The 16,908-nt window shown below is 39.0% G+C and overlaps 1 protein-coding gene across 1 annotated transcript in view; it reads left to right on the plus strand.

Moving 5' to 3' along the window:
• The window catches only part of LOC132103405 (thrombospondin type-1 domain-containing protein 7A-like), a 106,630-nt gene extending 92,076 nt beyond the window's left edge, over positions 1 to 14,554 (plus strand). The window contains exons 24-29 of the mRNA XM_059508486.1: positions 1,195 to 1,368; positions 10,237 to 10,317; positions 10,761 to 10,843; positions 11,673 to 11,886; positions 12,679 to 12,766; positions 14,408 to 14,554. Of these exons, the coding sequence (XP_059364469.1) occupies positions 1,195 to 1,368; positions 10,237 to 10,317; positions 10,761 to 10,843; positions 11,673 to 11,886; positions 12,679 to 12,766; positions 14,408 to 14,495 (728 nt within the window). The 3' untranslated portion in view covers positions 14,496 to 14,554. The remainder of the gene's footprint in view (positions 1 to 1,194; positions 1,369 to 10,236; positions 10,318 to 10,760; positions 10,844 to 11,672; positions 11,887 to 12,678; positions 12,767 to 14,407) is intronic.
• The last annotated feature ends 2,354 nt before the right edge of the window (positions 14,555 to 16,908 follow it).

Here is a 16,908-nt window from a genome sequence, read left to right on the forward strand (position 1 = left end):
GATACTAGATAGTAGATAGATAGATAGATAGTAGATAGATAGATAGATACTAGATAGATAGATAGATAGATAGATAGATAGATAGATAGATAGATAGATAGATAGATAGATAGATAGATAGATAGATAGATAGATAGATAGATAGATAGATAGATACTAGATAGATACTAGATAGATACTAGATAGATAGATAGATACTAGATAGATAGATACTAGATACTAGATACTAGATAGATAGATAGATAGATAGATAGATAGATAGATAGATTGATAGATAGATAGATAGATAGATAGATAGATAGATACTAGATACTAGATACTAGATAGATAGATAGATAGATACTAGATAGATAGATAGATAGATACTAGATAGATAGATAGATAGATAGATACTAGATAGATAGATAGATAGATAGATAGATACTAGATAGATAGATAGATAGATACTAGATAGATAGATAGATAGATAGATAGATAGATAGATAGATACTAGATAGATAGATAGATAGATAGATAGATAGATAGATAGATAGATAGATAGATAGATAGATAGATAGATAGATAGATAGATAGATAGATAGATACTAGATAGATAGATAGATACTAGATAGATAGATACTAGATAGATAGATACTAGATAGATAGATAGATAGATACTAGATAGATAGATAGATAGATAGATAGATAGATACTAGATAGATAGATAGATAGATAGATAGATAGATAGATAGATAGATAGATACTAGATAGATAGATACTAGATAGATAGATACTAGATAGATAGATACTAGATAGATACTAGATAGATAGATACTAGATAGATACTAGATAGATACTAGATAGATAGATACTAGATAGATAGATAGATAGATAGATAGATAGATAGATAGATAGATAGATAGATAGATAGATAGATACTAGATAGATACTAGATAGATAGATAGATACAGTAGATAGATATCTATTTATCTAACTTTGCACCCTTAAATAGCTTCAATGTAATTCTCTGCTTTTTATATATTTTATAATGTAGTTAACTTCCCTAGAAGAGCAGGCTCATTACATTTGAACTAATAAAAAAAAAAAAAAGTTGTTGCACAGCAGACTGCAGTTTACAGGAACCTCCTCTTCTGCTGTTATAAGTGTTGTGAATGAAATGGAAAGCTATTTAGATGAGTCTGTTGATCTGTTCAGGTGACTGTTACCTGATGGAGTGGTCCGACTGGAGCCCGTGTCAGAGTGTGTGTGTGAAGGGTCAGCGTTTGGACTTCACTCCGGTGCAGGTCCGCTCGCGTGCCGTCATCGCACAGGAACCGGAGAACATCGCTCAGTGCCCCGATCAGGAGTGGCAGACCCGGCCCTGCAGCAGTGAGAAAACATGCTCCTCCTCTCTCATTTGAATAAAGACTGATGTTATTCAACATGAATCATTTTAAGAATTTAACATTTTATAACACATAGGCTATCGTTTGTTTTTATAATGACATCACCTTAGACCAGGGCTCCGAACCGGTTCAAGGAACGAAAACGAAAACCGGAAAAGAACGAAATTTTGACAGGAACAGAACCAGAAACAGAAACGAAATCAAATTTTATAGTTCCGAACAGAATCGAAAATTTGAAATGGCTGATAACCGGTTAATAACGTCATTTTATCGTTCCATTTAATATTTGAAATTTGCTGTCAACCAATCACGAATTCCATGTGAAGCTGAAGCCAGCGAGTGAAATGTCTGCTCAGCTGTGAACTCATCATAGGCAAGTCTCAATGAACTGCCTTCAGGGCAGGATTAAGACCAAATTAGGCCTGATGACGCAGCGCAAAAAGGGCTTTTTTTTGCATGTGCATTCGACACTCAAGCGCCAGCATGCTTAGCCTTTCCTGTCCAACTGAGGACCGCAGATCTCCTTTGATTATTCCAAACTTTTAGAAGCTCCACTCGCCGGGTGCATTGGACATAATCATGCACAGATAGATGCGCTAACCAATTTCGACATTTGGAAACGTCTGAGAAAGATTCAGCGATGACAAAAGCTCATTCAAGCTCTGCTGATTCGTTCACAGTCACCGGTTTCTGAGTGTGCATGAATGCAGCAAACTGAATCAGCTAATTCTGACGGATTAATAATCAGTTAAACAGTTTAAAAAGTCATTTATTTATTTTCAGTAAATTATCAAAAAATGTTAAAAGGTTTGCTGCATGGTTAAAATACACTATGCGTATATATATTGAATGAGAGACCCGCTGGTTTCAGTTTCGTTTTAGCCTAAATTAGTTAGTTTTAGTTTGTCGTAATATTGCTATAGATTCTTATATTTTTAATTCTTATTTTCTAAATACTGTTAATTTGAAGGATTTATTGTGGAGTGAGGGGAACTAAAATAGCCTAGCGGAGCTTCTCAAATTTCCCGGAAGCTGAACAGTTTTCATTTGCTATATTAACCTCAAAATAATTCTTAGAATAAAATTTGGAGTCCAACTTTCGGACGCATATACAGCGTTACTTATTATATATTTACCATTATTCTATATTCTTTATATTAAATAGGGATGCACCGAATCCAGGATTCAGATTCAGCCGAATACTGGGCTTTTTGACGGGGTTCGGTTTCGGCCGAACCTTAGGGTTTTTTTTTCACTGAACCAAACCCTAGGCTTGCGCTACGCTGGTCGATGTCACGCGGCCTTGATTGCGTGAAGGTGTTTACATGAGGAGGAACAAGGCCCGACAGTTCGCTCTAAACTAAACTGTTCAGGAATCTTGAGTGGATGGAACAATATATACCGTAGCAATACAGAGCCAGCCAGTCACATCGGGTGCTGACGTGGAGATAAGCGTTTTTTTCGGTGAGCCTTTGATTCCTCTTAGAGAGGATCCTCTTCAGTGGTGGAAGACAAACCAACAGCGATTTCCACTGCTGGCAAAAATGTAAAAAATCTACCTCTGTGTGCCAGTAAACCTCTGTGCCCAGGGAAAGACTTTTCAGTACTGCTGAACATTCGTTCCCACACTCGCAACCGGCTGTCACCTGTTAATGCAGAGCGTCTTTTTTTTTTTTAAATGAAACTCTCATTTCATGTGAAAGATTAGAGATTTTAAGTTAATTTAATTATGATGCAGGAGATGTGATCTTCCGTAATATTTTTCGTAATATTTGGCTACTGTAATCATCGTCTATCCTACTGTTATAAACGAAAACTAAACAGCCTTCTATCCATGTTTATTGAGTTAATGTTCAATAACATTCATTTCAGTTAAGTCACCAAACATATTCTGATTTTTAAAAAGAAAAGAAAAACACTTTTCTTTGCATTGCTGCACTTTTATTGAAAGGTTTTGGTTGTTTACTTGGGGAAGCATATGCTTGGTAATTGTCAAAAAAGTTTTTCTCACTTGTCATCCTGGCATAATGTTGCCTACTCTTTTTTTTTTTTTTTTTTTTTTTTTTACAGATAAAATAAAATGAAAAATACATTGCTGTGGACATTGTTTACTTCTTTAATGTGTTTTACTGTTTTAATGGAATAAGGATGCGAGTAGGATTCGGTATTCGGTTTCGGATTCACAAAAATCTGGATTCGGTGCATCCCTAATATTAAATACTATTTTTGTCACACACCACTAAAGCACAGTTCACTGAATTTTAATGAAGAGGAAACACTCAGAGGTGAAATTACGTAAATGCCCAGCGTCCGAGAGACTTCACTTCCAAAACATAAGTCCTGGCGTACTTCAGGGAGGAAGAGGATCGTTAACCACTGACCAACGGCCGATGAGGACAAAGATGATGATGAAGGTGATCTGCGGGCTGGAGGTCGGGAGTCGGGTGAGTCTTACACAAACATGCGATAGACGAGACCAGATGGTTAGGTGTCTGTGAGTGCGGGTTTATATGCCAGTCTTGATTGGTCAGCAGCAGGTGCAATGATTTAATACTCGGGTGAGCAGGAACGGGAAGGTTGAGCTGTAGGGTCTGACGCTGCTTGGTTAGTTCGATCCGTGACAGTACCCCCTCCTCAACGGGCAGCTCCTGAAGCCCGATGATGGTGGCGACGAGGACGGCCTCTCCCTCTGTGTGCAGGACGATCTGGTTGATTGATATGGAACTCCTGGAGTAAGGTAGGGTCTAGAACATCCTCATGCGGAATCCAGGACACTTTCTTCAGGACCGAAACCCTCCCAGTCAATGAGATATTCCAGTTGGCCTCCTCTTCGCTGTGAATCCAGGATGGCACGTACAGTGTAGATGGGGTCTTCCTCCAGTTCGATTGGAGGAGGAGGTACCTCAGCCATGTCAGACCATGTGGGAGAAGGGAGAAGAGAAGGTCGGTGAGGTTTTAACAGAGATACATGGAAGGTAGGAGCAATTCTGCAATTTGGGGGGTAATTTTAGATGATAAGTGACAGGATTGATCTGCCTTAAAATCGTGAATGGCCCTATGTATTTGGGACTCAGCTTGCGGCAGGGCAGCCGGAGGCGTATATCCCTAGTAGAGAGCCAGACCTTCTGAACAGGGAGGTAAGTAGGGGTTACTGCTCTGTGAACGTCTGCCTGCTTCTTGTGCCTCCTAACTGCCCTTTGCAGATGGACATGTGCAGAGTCCCAAACCCTCTCGCTTTCCTGAAACCAACAGTTGACTGCTGGGACCTCAGAGGGCTCTCCTGACCATGGGAACAGAGGTGGCTGGAAGCCGAGCACACATTGGAATGGTGTTAGGCCTGTGGTGGACTGGCGGAGAGAGTTTTGAGCATACTCGGCCCAGGTGAGATATCGGCTCCAAGTTTGCTGGTGGCCATGGCAGTAGGATCTCAGGAAGCGTCCGATCTCCTGTATCTTTGTTTCCGTCTGACCATTCGATTGTGGATGGTAGCCAGATGTTAGGTTTATGGATACCCCTAGGAGACGGAAGAAGGCCTTCCAAACTCTGGAAATAAACTGAGGTCCTCGGCCCGAGATTATGTCTTCGGGTAGCCCATAGTTCCGAAATACCTGATTGAATAGGGCTTCAGCAGTCTCCATGGCTGATGGCAGTCATTTTAGTGGGATAAGGCGACAGGCTTTCGAGAAATGATCTACTGCCACAAGAACGCAAGTGTAGGAGTTAGAGTTGGGCAGATCTGAAATGAAATCTACTCCTATGTGTGACCAGGGTCGGCGAGGAATAGGCAGTGGAAGTAACTTCCCCTCAGGAAGATGGTGTGGTACGCTGGAGATGGCACAGGTGGAACATCCTTGAACAAAGCGTTTGATTTCTCCGGACATGCCAGGCCACCAATATCGCGGATGAGCGAGAGGGTTCGTTGGCTGCCGGGATGTCCTGACCCTAAGGAGGAGTGTACAGAGTTCATGAGGGGCAGTCGTAGAGCTGATGGGACATAGGCTAACCCTTCGGGAACTCCCGGTGGAGCAGGTTCAGAAAGAGTTGCTTGGGCAATCTGATCATGTTAGAGCCCAATGGATGGGACTGACAATGATGGCTGGAGGGAGTTTGGATTCTGGTGGCCGGGTAGCTTGGTCTGGGGCATGAATGTGGGAAAGGGCGTCGGCCCTTTGGTTCTTTGTTCCTGGATGATACGTCACTGTGAATCTAAACCGGGTGAAGAATAGTGCCCATCTGGCTTGACGAGGGTTTAGGCGTTTAGCTTCCCGGAGGTACTCTAAGTTGCGCTGGTCAGTGATAACTTCAAACGGATGATTGGCTCCCTCCAGCCAGTGACGCCATTCCTCCAATGCAAGTTTGATGGCTAGCAGTTCCCGATTGCCAATATCATAATTCTGTTCCGCCGGGGATAACTTCTTGGAGAAGAAGGCACATGGATGGAGCTTCGGTGGAACACCCTCCCGCTGTGATTACACCGCTCCCACACCTGTCGTAGAGGCATTGACTTCAACAATGAAGGGTAATGCCGGGTTAGGGTGGACCAAAGTTGGAGCTGTAGTGAAGGCTAATTTTAACTGGGAGAATGCCTGTGATGCTGCTGGAGACCATGAGAGATGCTTGGGCATCTTCCGTAGGAGGGAAGTGAGGGGGGCTGCTAAGGTACTAAAGTTACTGAAGAAGCGGCGATAAAAATTAGCAAAACCCAGGAATCATTGGAGTTCCTTGATAGAAGTGGGAATGGGCCACTGCCGGACAGCTTCCACCTTCTTCAGATCCATTTGTACACCCCTGGCATCAATGATGTAGCCCAAGAATTGAATAGAGGAGCGGTGAAATTCACATTTTTCGAGTTTGAGGTACAGTTGATTTTCCCCCAGTCTCTGGAGAACCTGTGTCACGTGAAGATGATGATCGGCCTTGTTTTGGGAGTATATTAGGATGTCATCGATGTAAATGATCACAAACCGATGTAGGTAGTCCCGGAACACCTCATTCATGAAGGCCTGGAATACAGAGGGTGAGTTGGCTAGCCCGTATGGCATGACCCGGTATTCATGGTGCCCTGATGGTGTGATGAAGGCAGTCTTCCATTCATCCCCCATTCCGTATCCGGATGAGGTTGTACGCACTGCGCAGGTCTAACTTGGTGAAGATGGAAGCCCCTCTCAACATCTCGAGTGTTGCTGGTACCAGGGGAAGGGGATATTTGTACAGTATGGTCTGCTTGTTAAGGGCCCGATAATCAATGCATGGTCTTAAGCCTCCGTCTTTCTTGGCTACAAAGAAGAAACTGGAAGCGAAAGGGAAAGCAGAAGGTCGGATGTTACCCTGACGAAGAGCCTCTTCTATATACTCTTCCATGGCCTTCTGTTCTGGGATGGATAGGGGATACACTCTTCCCTTTGGTAGGGTCACACCAGGCAGTAGTTCAATGGCACAGTCCCATGGTCTGTGTGGTGGCAAACGGGTGGCTAGTTGTTTACTAAAGACATCTTGGAATGTCCTACACTCTTCTGGGACTGCTATATCATGCTGGACTCCGGGACTCTCGATGGTCGTGGCCTGGAGGTGTAACTGGGTTGATTTAGTCGTGAAAAGGGGTCGGGTAGGTAGTTGTAGACAACTTTTAAAGCAGGAGGCGCTCCAAGAGAGGATGTCACCAGTAGTCCAGGAAAGGTGAGGGTTATGCTGCCTAAGCCAAGGGCGTCCCAGGATGATATCAGCAGTTGATCCCTCCAGCACCAGTAAGGAGATCCTTTCACAATGGGTTATTCCAATGCGTAGGGTAAGGGATGTTGTACAGTGAGTAATGATACCTTTTCCGAGAGGTTTCCCCGGGATGGAGTGTACATTCATCTTCTGGCAAGGGATTTGCGGGATGTGGAACTGGTTGACGAGGTTTCTGGAAATGAAGTTTCCCGCAGAACCCGAGTCAATGAGGGCCTTCGCTGAAATGGAATTTGTGGCAGAGATCACGGATACAGGAAAGTAGACTAATGATGTAACTTCAGCCCTAGAGGTCAGGCTACTCACCGCTGGACGAGGAGGACGAACGGGGCATTCAGACATAAGATGACCCTCTGCTCCACAGTAGAGACATAAGTGTTGTCGCAGCCGTCTTTGGCGTTCAGCAGGTGAGAGATGGAAGGAGTCAACCTGCATAGGTTCGATGGCTGATGCTGGAGGATATGGCACTGGGGAAGATAGGGCTACTGCGGAGGTGGCAGATGAAGTAGGGGGCGCAGGTGATTCCAGATCACAGGCTGCTAGCCTCTGGGCTACACGGATAGATCGCTGGATAAGGTTTTCCAACCCAAAGCTATCATCATAGATGGCAAGATGTAATCGGAAAGATGGGGATAATCCCTGTCTATAAGCAGTGATGAGAGCAGCCTCATTCCATCCACTCGCAGCAGCTAAGGTGCGGAACTTTACTGCATACTCTGCCACAGAGGATCTCCCCTGTCTTAGGTGATATAACTGGTCATGTACAGAAAGGGAGTTTGCAGATTGATCAAATACCTCCTTAAAATGTGCTATGAAAGTTTCCAGGGTACGAGTTGCAGGCCCAGCTTGTTCCCAGATGGTTTTAGCCCACAGGAGAGCACGACCAGAGAGCAGGGAGATAATAAATGCGATCTTGGCTCTATCTGTGGGGAAGCACTGAGGTTGCATCTCAAACAATAGGGTGCATTGAAGTAGAAAGCCGCTGCAATTCTCCGCTGCGCCACTGGTAAGGCCATGGGACCGGCCGGCAGTTCAGGTGAGGAAGCGGCGCCTGGAGGAAAGAGTGACTGCCGGAGCTGATTTACAAGTTCGGCAAACGGATCGATTTGTGACGTGGTCGAAGAACCGGGGGCCATATCCATCGTAAAATGGTCTGGTCTTCTGTCACACACCACTGAAGCACAGGAGACAAGACGAGAGTTCACTGAATTTTAATGAAGAGGAAACACTCAGGGAAAACCCAGCAGAGGTGAAATTACGTGAATGCCCAGCGTCCGAGAGACTTCACTTCCAAAACACAAGTCCTGGCGTACTTCAGGGAGGAAGAAGATCGTTAACCACTGACCAACGGCCGATGAGGCCGATGAGGACGAAGATGACGATGACGTTGAAGGTGATCTGCGGGCTGGAGGTCGGGAGTCGGGTGACTCTTACACAAACATGCGATAGACGAGACCAGATGGTTAGGTGTCTGTGAGTGCGGGTTTATATGCCAGTCTTGATTGGTCAGCGGCAGGTGCAATGATTTAATACTCAGGTGAGCAGGAACGGGAAGGTTGAGCTGTAGGGTCTGACCCTGCTTGGTTGGCTGGATCCGTGACAGTTTTAGAATCCAGATACGTCGGGAACATGGAAACATTTGGATTTGTGCCGAAAGAGAGAGGTAGGCATCAGCTTCAATTTAGATTTGTTTTTGGATTGACGTTTTTATAGCCTAAACTAATAACTGTTTTTATAATGTTTTTAAGCATTTTGCTTTAGACTACAGGCATTTTCGCCTTTATTTTTCGGAAGTAATAGGGCTAATAAAATTAGCAATCTTATAATGTTTCTTTTTTTTTTAACAATGCAGCAAACATTTTTAAATATCTTAAAAATACTTTGTCTTTAAAGTGTTGATAAGTTTTTTTCTTTTTTTTTTTTAAGTAGCTTACATTTGGCCAAAATCTAGAGATGATGATGCTGTAGCCTATTGGCTAAGCGTTAGATCTCTATTTTTTCCTTTTCTTTTTGAGTAAAGAAAACGCTATACTTTATTATTATTATATTATTATTATTAGGCAAATAATATAGTGTTTAAAAAAAAAACGTTATTAACCGGTATTTCTTCCACCCGAACCGGTTTCGGAACGGTAATAATATCAGAGGAACGCAGAACAGAAACGTTAAAATATCGATTCTGCTCTGAGTGAACCGATTGCATTTTTCTTCTGTTTTCAAGCCCTGTCTTAGACTTGAGCATACTTTTACAAAGAGTACTTATTATAGAAATAATGACTTTGTTATGTAATCTTTCAGGACACTTTATTGCAAGTTAATTGTAATTATATGTATTATAGTTTAAATTTATATTAAATGCAATAGTTTGAATCTAAGAGGTTTTTTGACTCACTTAAGTATGATGTAAGTACTTTATATCTTTATATGGAATTTCATAATTACTTAAACATTTATAATGACACTAAAATATACTTTGTCAGTTTTACTGAAACTTGTATGTTATGTATTTAAATATGTTTATAATAATACATTTATAATGAGGAAGTTGCAATTTAGTACACTGAAAATGTTAACTTTTTAAATGTAATATCAAACAACATACTACAGTTAAGTACAGTTGTTAAAAATTTTCTTTTAAGATTTAAAGTACACTACAAGTGTCCATTCAATACAATTAAGCAAACTTATTTTTCACAGAGGCATGTATATTTAAGAATTTTACATGAAATGCAGTTGGATGTCTGCAGTCTGATTTGTTACAAACGCATTCTTTTTTAAAGGCATAGTTCACCCAAAAATGAAATTTGTGTCATCATTTATTCACCCTACACTTGTTCCAAACCTGTATGAGTTTCTTTCTTCTGTTGAACATAAAAGAAGATATTTTGAAGAATGTTGGCAACCAAACAGTTGACGGTAGCCATAGTCTTTCATATTATAATTTTTTTCATACTGTGTAAGTCAATGGCTATCGTTAACCATGCACTTGGTTCACATTTTGGACCATTTTAATAGTTTTAGTACTTTTATATAAGATTATATGAAAATACCTTTATCAAGTCTCTCTGCAACTGTGATGTGTACGGCTGCAGAATATATATTTATTCTGTTGATTTCCATCTAGTTGGTGAGTGTTATGAGTACCAGTGGATGGGCAGTCCTCAGCTGATCTGGTGTCAGCGCTCAGATGCAATAAACGTCACAGGTGCTATACCACTTCACATCTCTTTCTTTAACGAGGAATAACAGATACCAATACAAACTGTCAGGTCCTTGATGCATAATGTGTCTGTAGAAGTGTTTTTTTTTTTCAATCAACATCAAGATTTCAGATTAAAATGTATATGTACAGAATAATGCAATGAGTACTTTACATCTTACGTTTTTTTTTTTTGCCACTTTAAAATGACTTTTTGCCTTCACTAGGTCATGTTTAATGGTCCTGTGGAGTGTTATGAATTTTTGTAGCTTCTGCATAAATGCTGATACCATAATCTGTGCAGTATATACTGTAATATGTATATTGTGCAAAAGATGCACATTTTCTGTAGTTTTATGTGAAGTTACTAGCACATATGCCTATTTCTGATGGACTGATTACTTTCTGCTAAGTGTAGAAAATGATCTCTACCCTGTTATTTCTTCCAGGTGGATGCCCTCCAGTGCTACTGCCGGGGACGGATCAGTCATGTGATCCACCTTGTGACAAACCACAGACATTCTGCTCAGAGGTAAAACAAGAGAATTGTGGGATTACGGTAATTCTGAGCCATGGTGTCTGTAACTGCAGACAGTTGCTCCTGCTGCAATTATAATGAATGCAACAGAAAATCACGGTTGTAAACTGTACTTTTGTTTTTTATTTTTTGATACAGTTGATCTATATTTTTGAAGCATACTCAATGAACTTTTTATTTGCTTGCTAGACTAATTGAATCATTTTATGATTAGAATTATTGCATACAAAATTATGATTGCTCAAATGATGTAATGCTGCTAGTGATTTTTTTAATAGTGCACTGCATGCTTATAGACTAATTTTACTCACAATCCCTTGGAGGAGGAGTTTGTGGATGTTTTCTTTCCACTAGGGATGAACGATAACATTTATTTCCCTTGTAAATAGGTTACTGAAGGGATAATGTATTTTTGTAGACCAACCTGGAAGTTAGCGTCTTCCCCGACATGATATTTCCATTGGCTTTTGGATTACTGCAGAAAATAAGTTCTGTGACAAAAGTTTATGATTCTTACACATTTGTTCATTGTCATGATGATTTTTAATGCACTCCAACAACTTCTATAGTCCCATTTGGCCACTTATTAGCAGCCACCGTATTTAAAACACGTAAAATCACAAGTGAAATCTAAAACATGTTAACTACAAACACTTATTTCAAGCATTAAATCAAAAACCATTGACTTTGAATTTGAGTCGATGGAACTGGGAGTGCAAAAATGTCTGGGTTTAAGGACTCTGTTGGGTGTGAATTGCATCACAAGCTTTGAGAGGAAGTAGAAAGCAAGATATCATTTGTGTATATTTGCTGCCCCCTGCAGGAGGGCGCATGTATATGCAAGGAGGGCTACACTGAGGTGCTGACTGCCGAGGGGATTCTGGAGCAGTGTACACTCATTCCTGTGCTCGAAATCCCCACTGCAGGGGACAAGAAATCTGATGTGAAGACTAGCCGTGCAATCAACCCCACCCTGTCCACCACAGAACAGCCTGGCCTTGTCGGACGCACCTGGTACCTGCAACCCTTTGGACCAGGTAAATGTTTAATTTCAATTTCTGTAGTCCAGTATCTCTTAAACATATTTTAATAGTGCTGGTTTAATTTCTTTTAGGAAATTATATTACTCCGCAAACACTTTTTAAAGTAATTTTTAACAGTCAACAATGAATACATTTTTACAGAGTCTTGTTTTTGACATGGGAGTAAAAAAATGACAAATCTGGCTTTGTCTGGCTAGTTTATATCTTGCAATTCATTTTTTTTTTCACCACAAAAAATGCCAGAATTGCAAGATATGTATTTAATCTGGAAAAAAAAATGATAAGATTCAGAATTCAGAGAAAACTAATCAGAATGCAAGATATAAAATTATAATTCTAAAGAAAAATTTTAGAATTGCAAGATGTAAACTTCCAATTACAATTTTATTACTTGCAATTGTGAAATCTAAACTCAAATTTCTGAGAAAAAGTAAGCATTGAGAGATATTTCCATAGTAGGAATAAAAAAAGAATTTTGAGATGTAAACTCACAATTGCTGCAGTAGTTTAGAACTTGCAATTCCAAGATACAAACTTGCAATTCGAAGAAAAAAGGTCACAATTGTGAGATATATACTCAGATTCTAAATAAAAAAGTGAAATATAAACTCGCAATAACTAGTTTAAATCTTGCAATTGTGAGATGTAAACTCTTTGCAAGGAATAATATTCAGAATGGTGAGATAAAAAACTGCAAATGGCTCTTTTATAGGATTTCAACATTATACAGTTTTCTATTTTGCTTCAGTTTAATGGCCTGGGCTAAAAAATCTCTTGCCTCTTTAGATGGAAAGCTGAAGACGTGGGTGTACGGCGTGGCGGCAGGTGTCTTTGTCCTCCTGGTATTTATAGTGTCAATGATTTACCTCGCATGGTAAGAAAGACAACCCTTGCCGTTCGCTAAATCACTCATTTTATTTTCTCATCCACTCCATGCATTCGTTTGGTTCTGTTTTTCTTTAACTGGTATCCCACCCTCATGCATGCCTCCCTCACTGTCATGAGCAGCAGTTACTGTGCCATCCGGCGATCACTCGGGACGCCAGATTCTGCCAATGGTACGGTGGTATGGATGGGCCAAGATGCCCATGAGCTGACCTACACCTGCCCTGAGTGCCAGCAGCCGAGTCAAGAGTCAAGAGCCAGTTAAAGGCTGGAGAAACAGGCTCCTGATGTCCTGACAGCTCAGCCCCCTCTGCCTCGTGCCTCCACCTCAGTCTGTGCCTTACGTTCTGATGCTAAATGCATCAAGCTGCCTGGGTAGGCTGTTTATTTATGATTTACTGGATTAGAAAAAGATTTAAAATAAATTGCCAAAACTAATCAGCTGCTTTGGTTCCTACTGCCTGCACAGTGCCTTTTAAGCATAGTTAACTTAAACTAAAACCATTTTTTTTAATTAGCATTAATTTCTATGAAAACAAGAAATTTGTTGACTACCTTTTTTCCATGAGACAACACCATTAAACACTGTGACTAATGCAATATCACGGACACAACTAAAATGTAGTTTAAAAAGTGAAAAAAAAAATGTATATCCATATTAAAATAGTAATATACACTTCCATAAATGTTCATACTTGATATCTAGTTTAAATCCCCCATCAGAGCTTTTCTCCTAAAATCCAAACATAGATCTCAACTATATTGAATTGTCTTTTTTGTTGTTTGTGTTTTAATAGAAAAACATATAAATATATTTATATATACATATTCAAAACACATACGTACATATACAACAAAATGACAAAAAAACTTTCTAAATCTAAATGAAAATAAAATGCTAAATAATAGTATAAAAAGTAAATAGCAGATTAATAGTACATAGTTCTACATATAGTATATTGTAGTACATAGTATGTTGTAAGTAGTACATAGTATATATTATATAAGTGATAGTCGACAAATAGTCCACTTTTTATTTCTATTAAATTATTTTTATCAATATTTATAATCAACATTCCTCTTACTTTGTCTATTTATTTATTTATTTTTTCCACTGATAATGTCGTAATGCTTTTTGCATTGTCTTCACGGTGATGTACACACGTGATTTTTGAATTATAATTAAGCCCAAATTAGGTATTTCAATAGGCAGCATAATCATGTTTCCTTCGTTTTGGAGCAGACTTTGCATCTATTATTCCTGAAAATGTTGCACATGGGAGCAACTTGCTAGGTTTTGTAGCAACAGTTTTTTTTTATGATCATATGTTGCTATAATGCTGAAAACGAATCAGGCCAATGTGGTCTTTAATGAAGTCCAACTGCTTTACACCTTATTTTGCTCCTATCAAGGCACCGATTATATTTCATCATTCATGACTGCACTATTCCTGTTCATCATGATTTTTCATCATCTTGTTTTTTTACACATATTTCATGATTTTATTTTTGTATCATATGTCATAATATGCATATGTGTATATATAATATATACTCCTAAGATAACATATACACACAGTCTATGTTCACACTGCAAGGTTTGACAGCCACATTATCCTTTTGTCCTCAGCAAAAAGCCAAAGAAACCTCAGCGAAGACAAAACAATAATCGACTGAAACCCCTGACCCTGGCATATGACGGAGATGTGGACATGTAGCCTTTCTCGTGAAAACTAACATCATGACAGTATCATCAGCAAATGGATGAATCTCATGAAAACATCCATTTTAAATGACATTATTTCTTTAATAATGAAAAGTAAGCACTTTCTTCCTAAACTCTTTTTTTTAAACATGCATCAGAACAATTTACTTTCGGTGTTTTAATAATTCTCACTGTTGTCAATGTTGATTGTCTTTTTTTTATTATTGAAATACGAATAAACTAAAGGCTGTATAACAATTATTATGATGTATTAATACTTAATTAGTGAAATATAGTAAAATATGAGAGTTTTTGAATTACAACACAATTACAAAAATAAGAGTTTGGGGTAAAAGTGCTTAATTCTCATAAAAATATCACAATGTCTTTAGGCTTCATGTTTTGTTTATGAAAAATATAATTATTTCTTCTTATTATTATTATTATTATTTTAACATTTGTATTTGGGGTGAAGTATAACCTAGAAATAATCTTGAGATTCACTCAAATACTCCTCTAAATGGGAAATGCCTAATAATCTCAAATACTGGACCCTAAATGCTTGAATTCAACCTAGAAGAAGAACATCCAAAAGCCACAAACCATAACCTTCAGACTTCATACTGTTTTTACTTCATGTTCCTGTTCTGGAAGAACCTTTAAACACATCTCCACATGCTGTGAGATCATGCCTTTCTTTATATTCAGTTCCTTACAAGTATTTGTCAGTTATGCAACTGCAGACAAAGCTAGTGGTCTTCTATACGACGGGTCAGGTACTTATCTGAACAACTTTCTTCCAACATGTGCTTCCCAGCTGAGAGGATTCATATTTTTGGAGGGGGAGTTGTTGAACAGACAATGCCAAAATAAACAACATATAAGGAACTTGTGAACTTCAGATATCATGGACAACATTTGCTCACAGAAGATGCAGCCTTTCTGTGGAAGGTGAAAACAAGACAAATCATGTTCTCCTGGAAGTCCCACTCTGATTCCAGGTGTTAGTTTGCACTATATTAGTGCAGCAAAGAAAGAATTCGCCATTGAACCATGTCTCTAAAACGACGATTCTTCAAGGCAACCGAATATGAATCTGGAGCACATCGATGAAAGTGTAAAAATAAATCTCAGAGTGGGACTCTTTAAAGACCTCACGTCCTTTTGTTTTCACTCATTTGTGCATTGCATAGTTTCTATGATGTGTTTTCTGCTCATCTGACTTTAAATATGTATTTTTTGTTATAGTTTTCCATTCAGACACTTATTGGTCAATATACAGTTGATGGAAAAAGTGGTTGTGACAGTATTATGACTTTTGACTGGGGGGTGGGGGGGTTATGCCCCATTTTCAGTGTCTGGTATCTAATTACACGAATGATGTGTCAAGACATTGGGTCTCATGGGAAGACACATAGTTTTTGCCTTATTATTGACAAAAAAATACTGAAGTATTGGTGCCATTTCTCACAGAACAGTGAACATTCAAAATACAGTAGCCCTACAAAGTATTTGGACACTGAAGACAAACCTTTAAGGGGAGATTGGATGACATTTTAACTTTTTAAGCTTTTATTTGTATTTATTTATTTATTGCATTTAGGTAGTTTTCTGGCATGTCTGCTAGCTCAGAAAAGCTGAAAAGAAAACACACAGCCAGTTTGTATGACATGTCCGGTATAGTCCTATTCTCGAACCGATGAGTCTTGTGAACCGATACTTTATACTGAATCAAATACATATACAGTATTGTGACCAGTGTAGTGTCAAATTCTTTTTAGAGCATCAAAAACATACAACTCGTCCTTTGTTTTCCATTTCCCAAATGAATGACTCTTGTGAACCAATCCTTTAAACTGAATCCAAAACCTATAATGCCACCAGTGTAGTCAGATTTCAGAGTGACTGATTCTTACGAACTGGTTCTTTTTAGGAAGTCAAAAACATATTGTGGATAGTGTGGCGATGTGTGCTATTTATATGTTCATTCGTTCTTGTCTGTGTATTATAAACCAATCTATATTATGATATAAAGGCCAATTATTACATTGCATTTATGCTGCTTCTAAAAGGACTGTGAAAATTGATAAAAAATATAAAAATAGATTAGATAATAAATGTTTTTTTGAACAAGTTTTAAAACAAAATAAATTTCACTCCGTTTGTGTTATCTATTACACTGCATGTAAAGTCATCCATAAAAGAAGTGTGGCTGAAGTGTGCAAATACTTTCTGGGGTCATTGTACACATGTAGCACTTTTGTTGGATCTGATATATATTACTGTATAGTATTATGACATCATAAATATGAGCTGTCTCACACACTTGCAACAAATATATCCTTAATTTATTTTCAAATGGTTACTCTTTTTCCCCTAAAAAGCAAAATGCAATGAAAAAGAAAATACAATTTGATTTAATTTGA

The sequence above is a fragment of the Carassius carassius genome, chromosome 24 (assembly GCF_963082965.1).
Source record: "Carassius carassius chromosome 24, fCarCar2.1, whole genome shotgun sequence".
Taxonomy (NCBI): domain Eukaryota; kingdom Metazoa; phylum Chordata; class Actinopteri; order Cypriniformes; family Cyprinidae; genus Carassius; species Carassius carassius.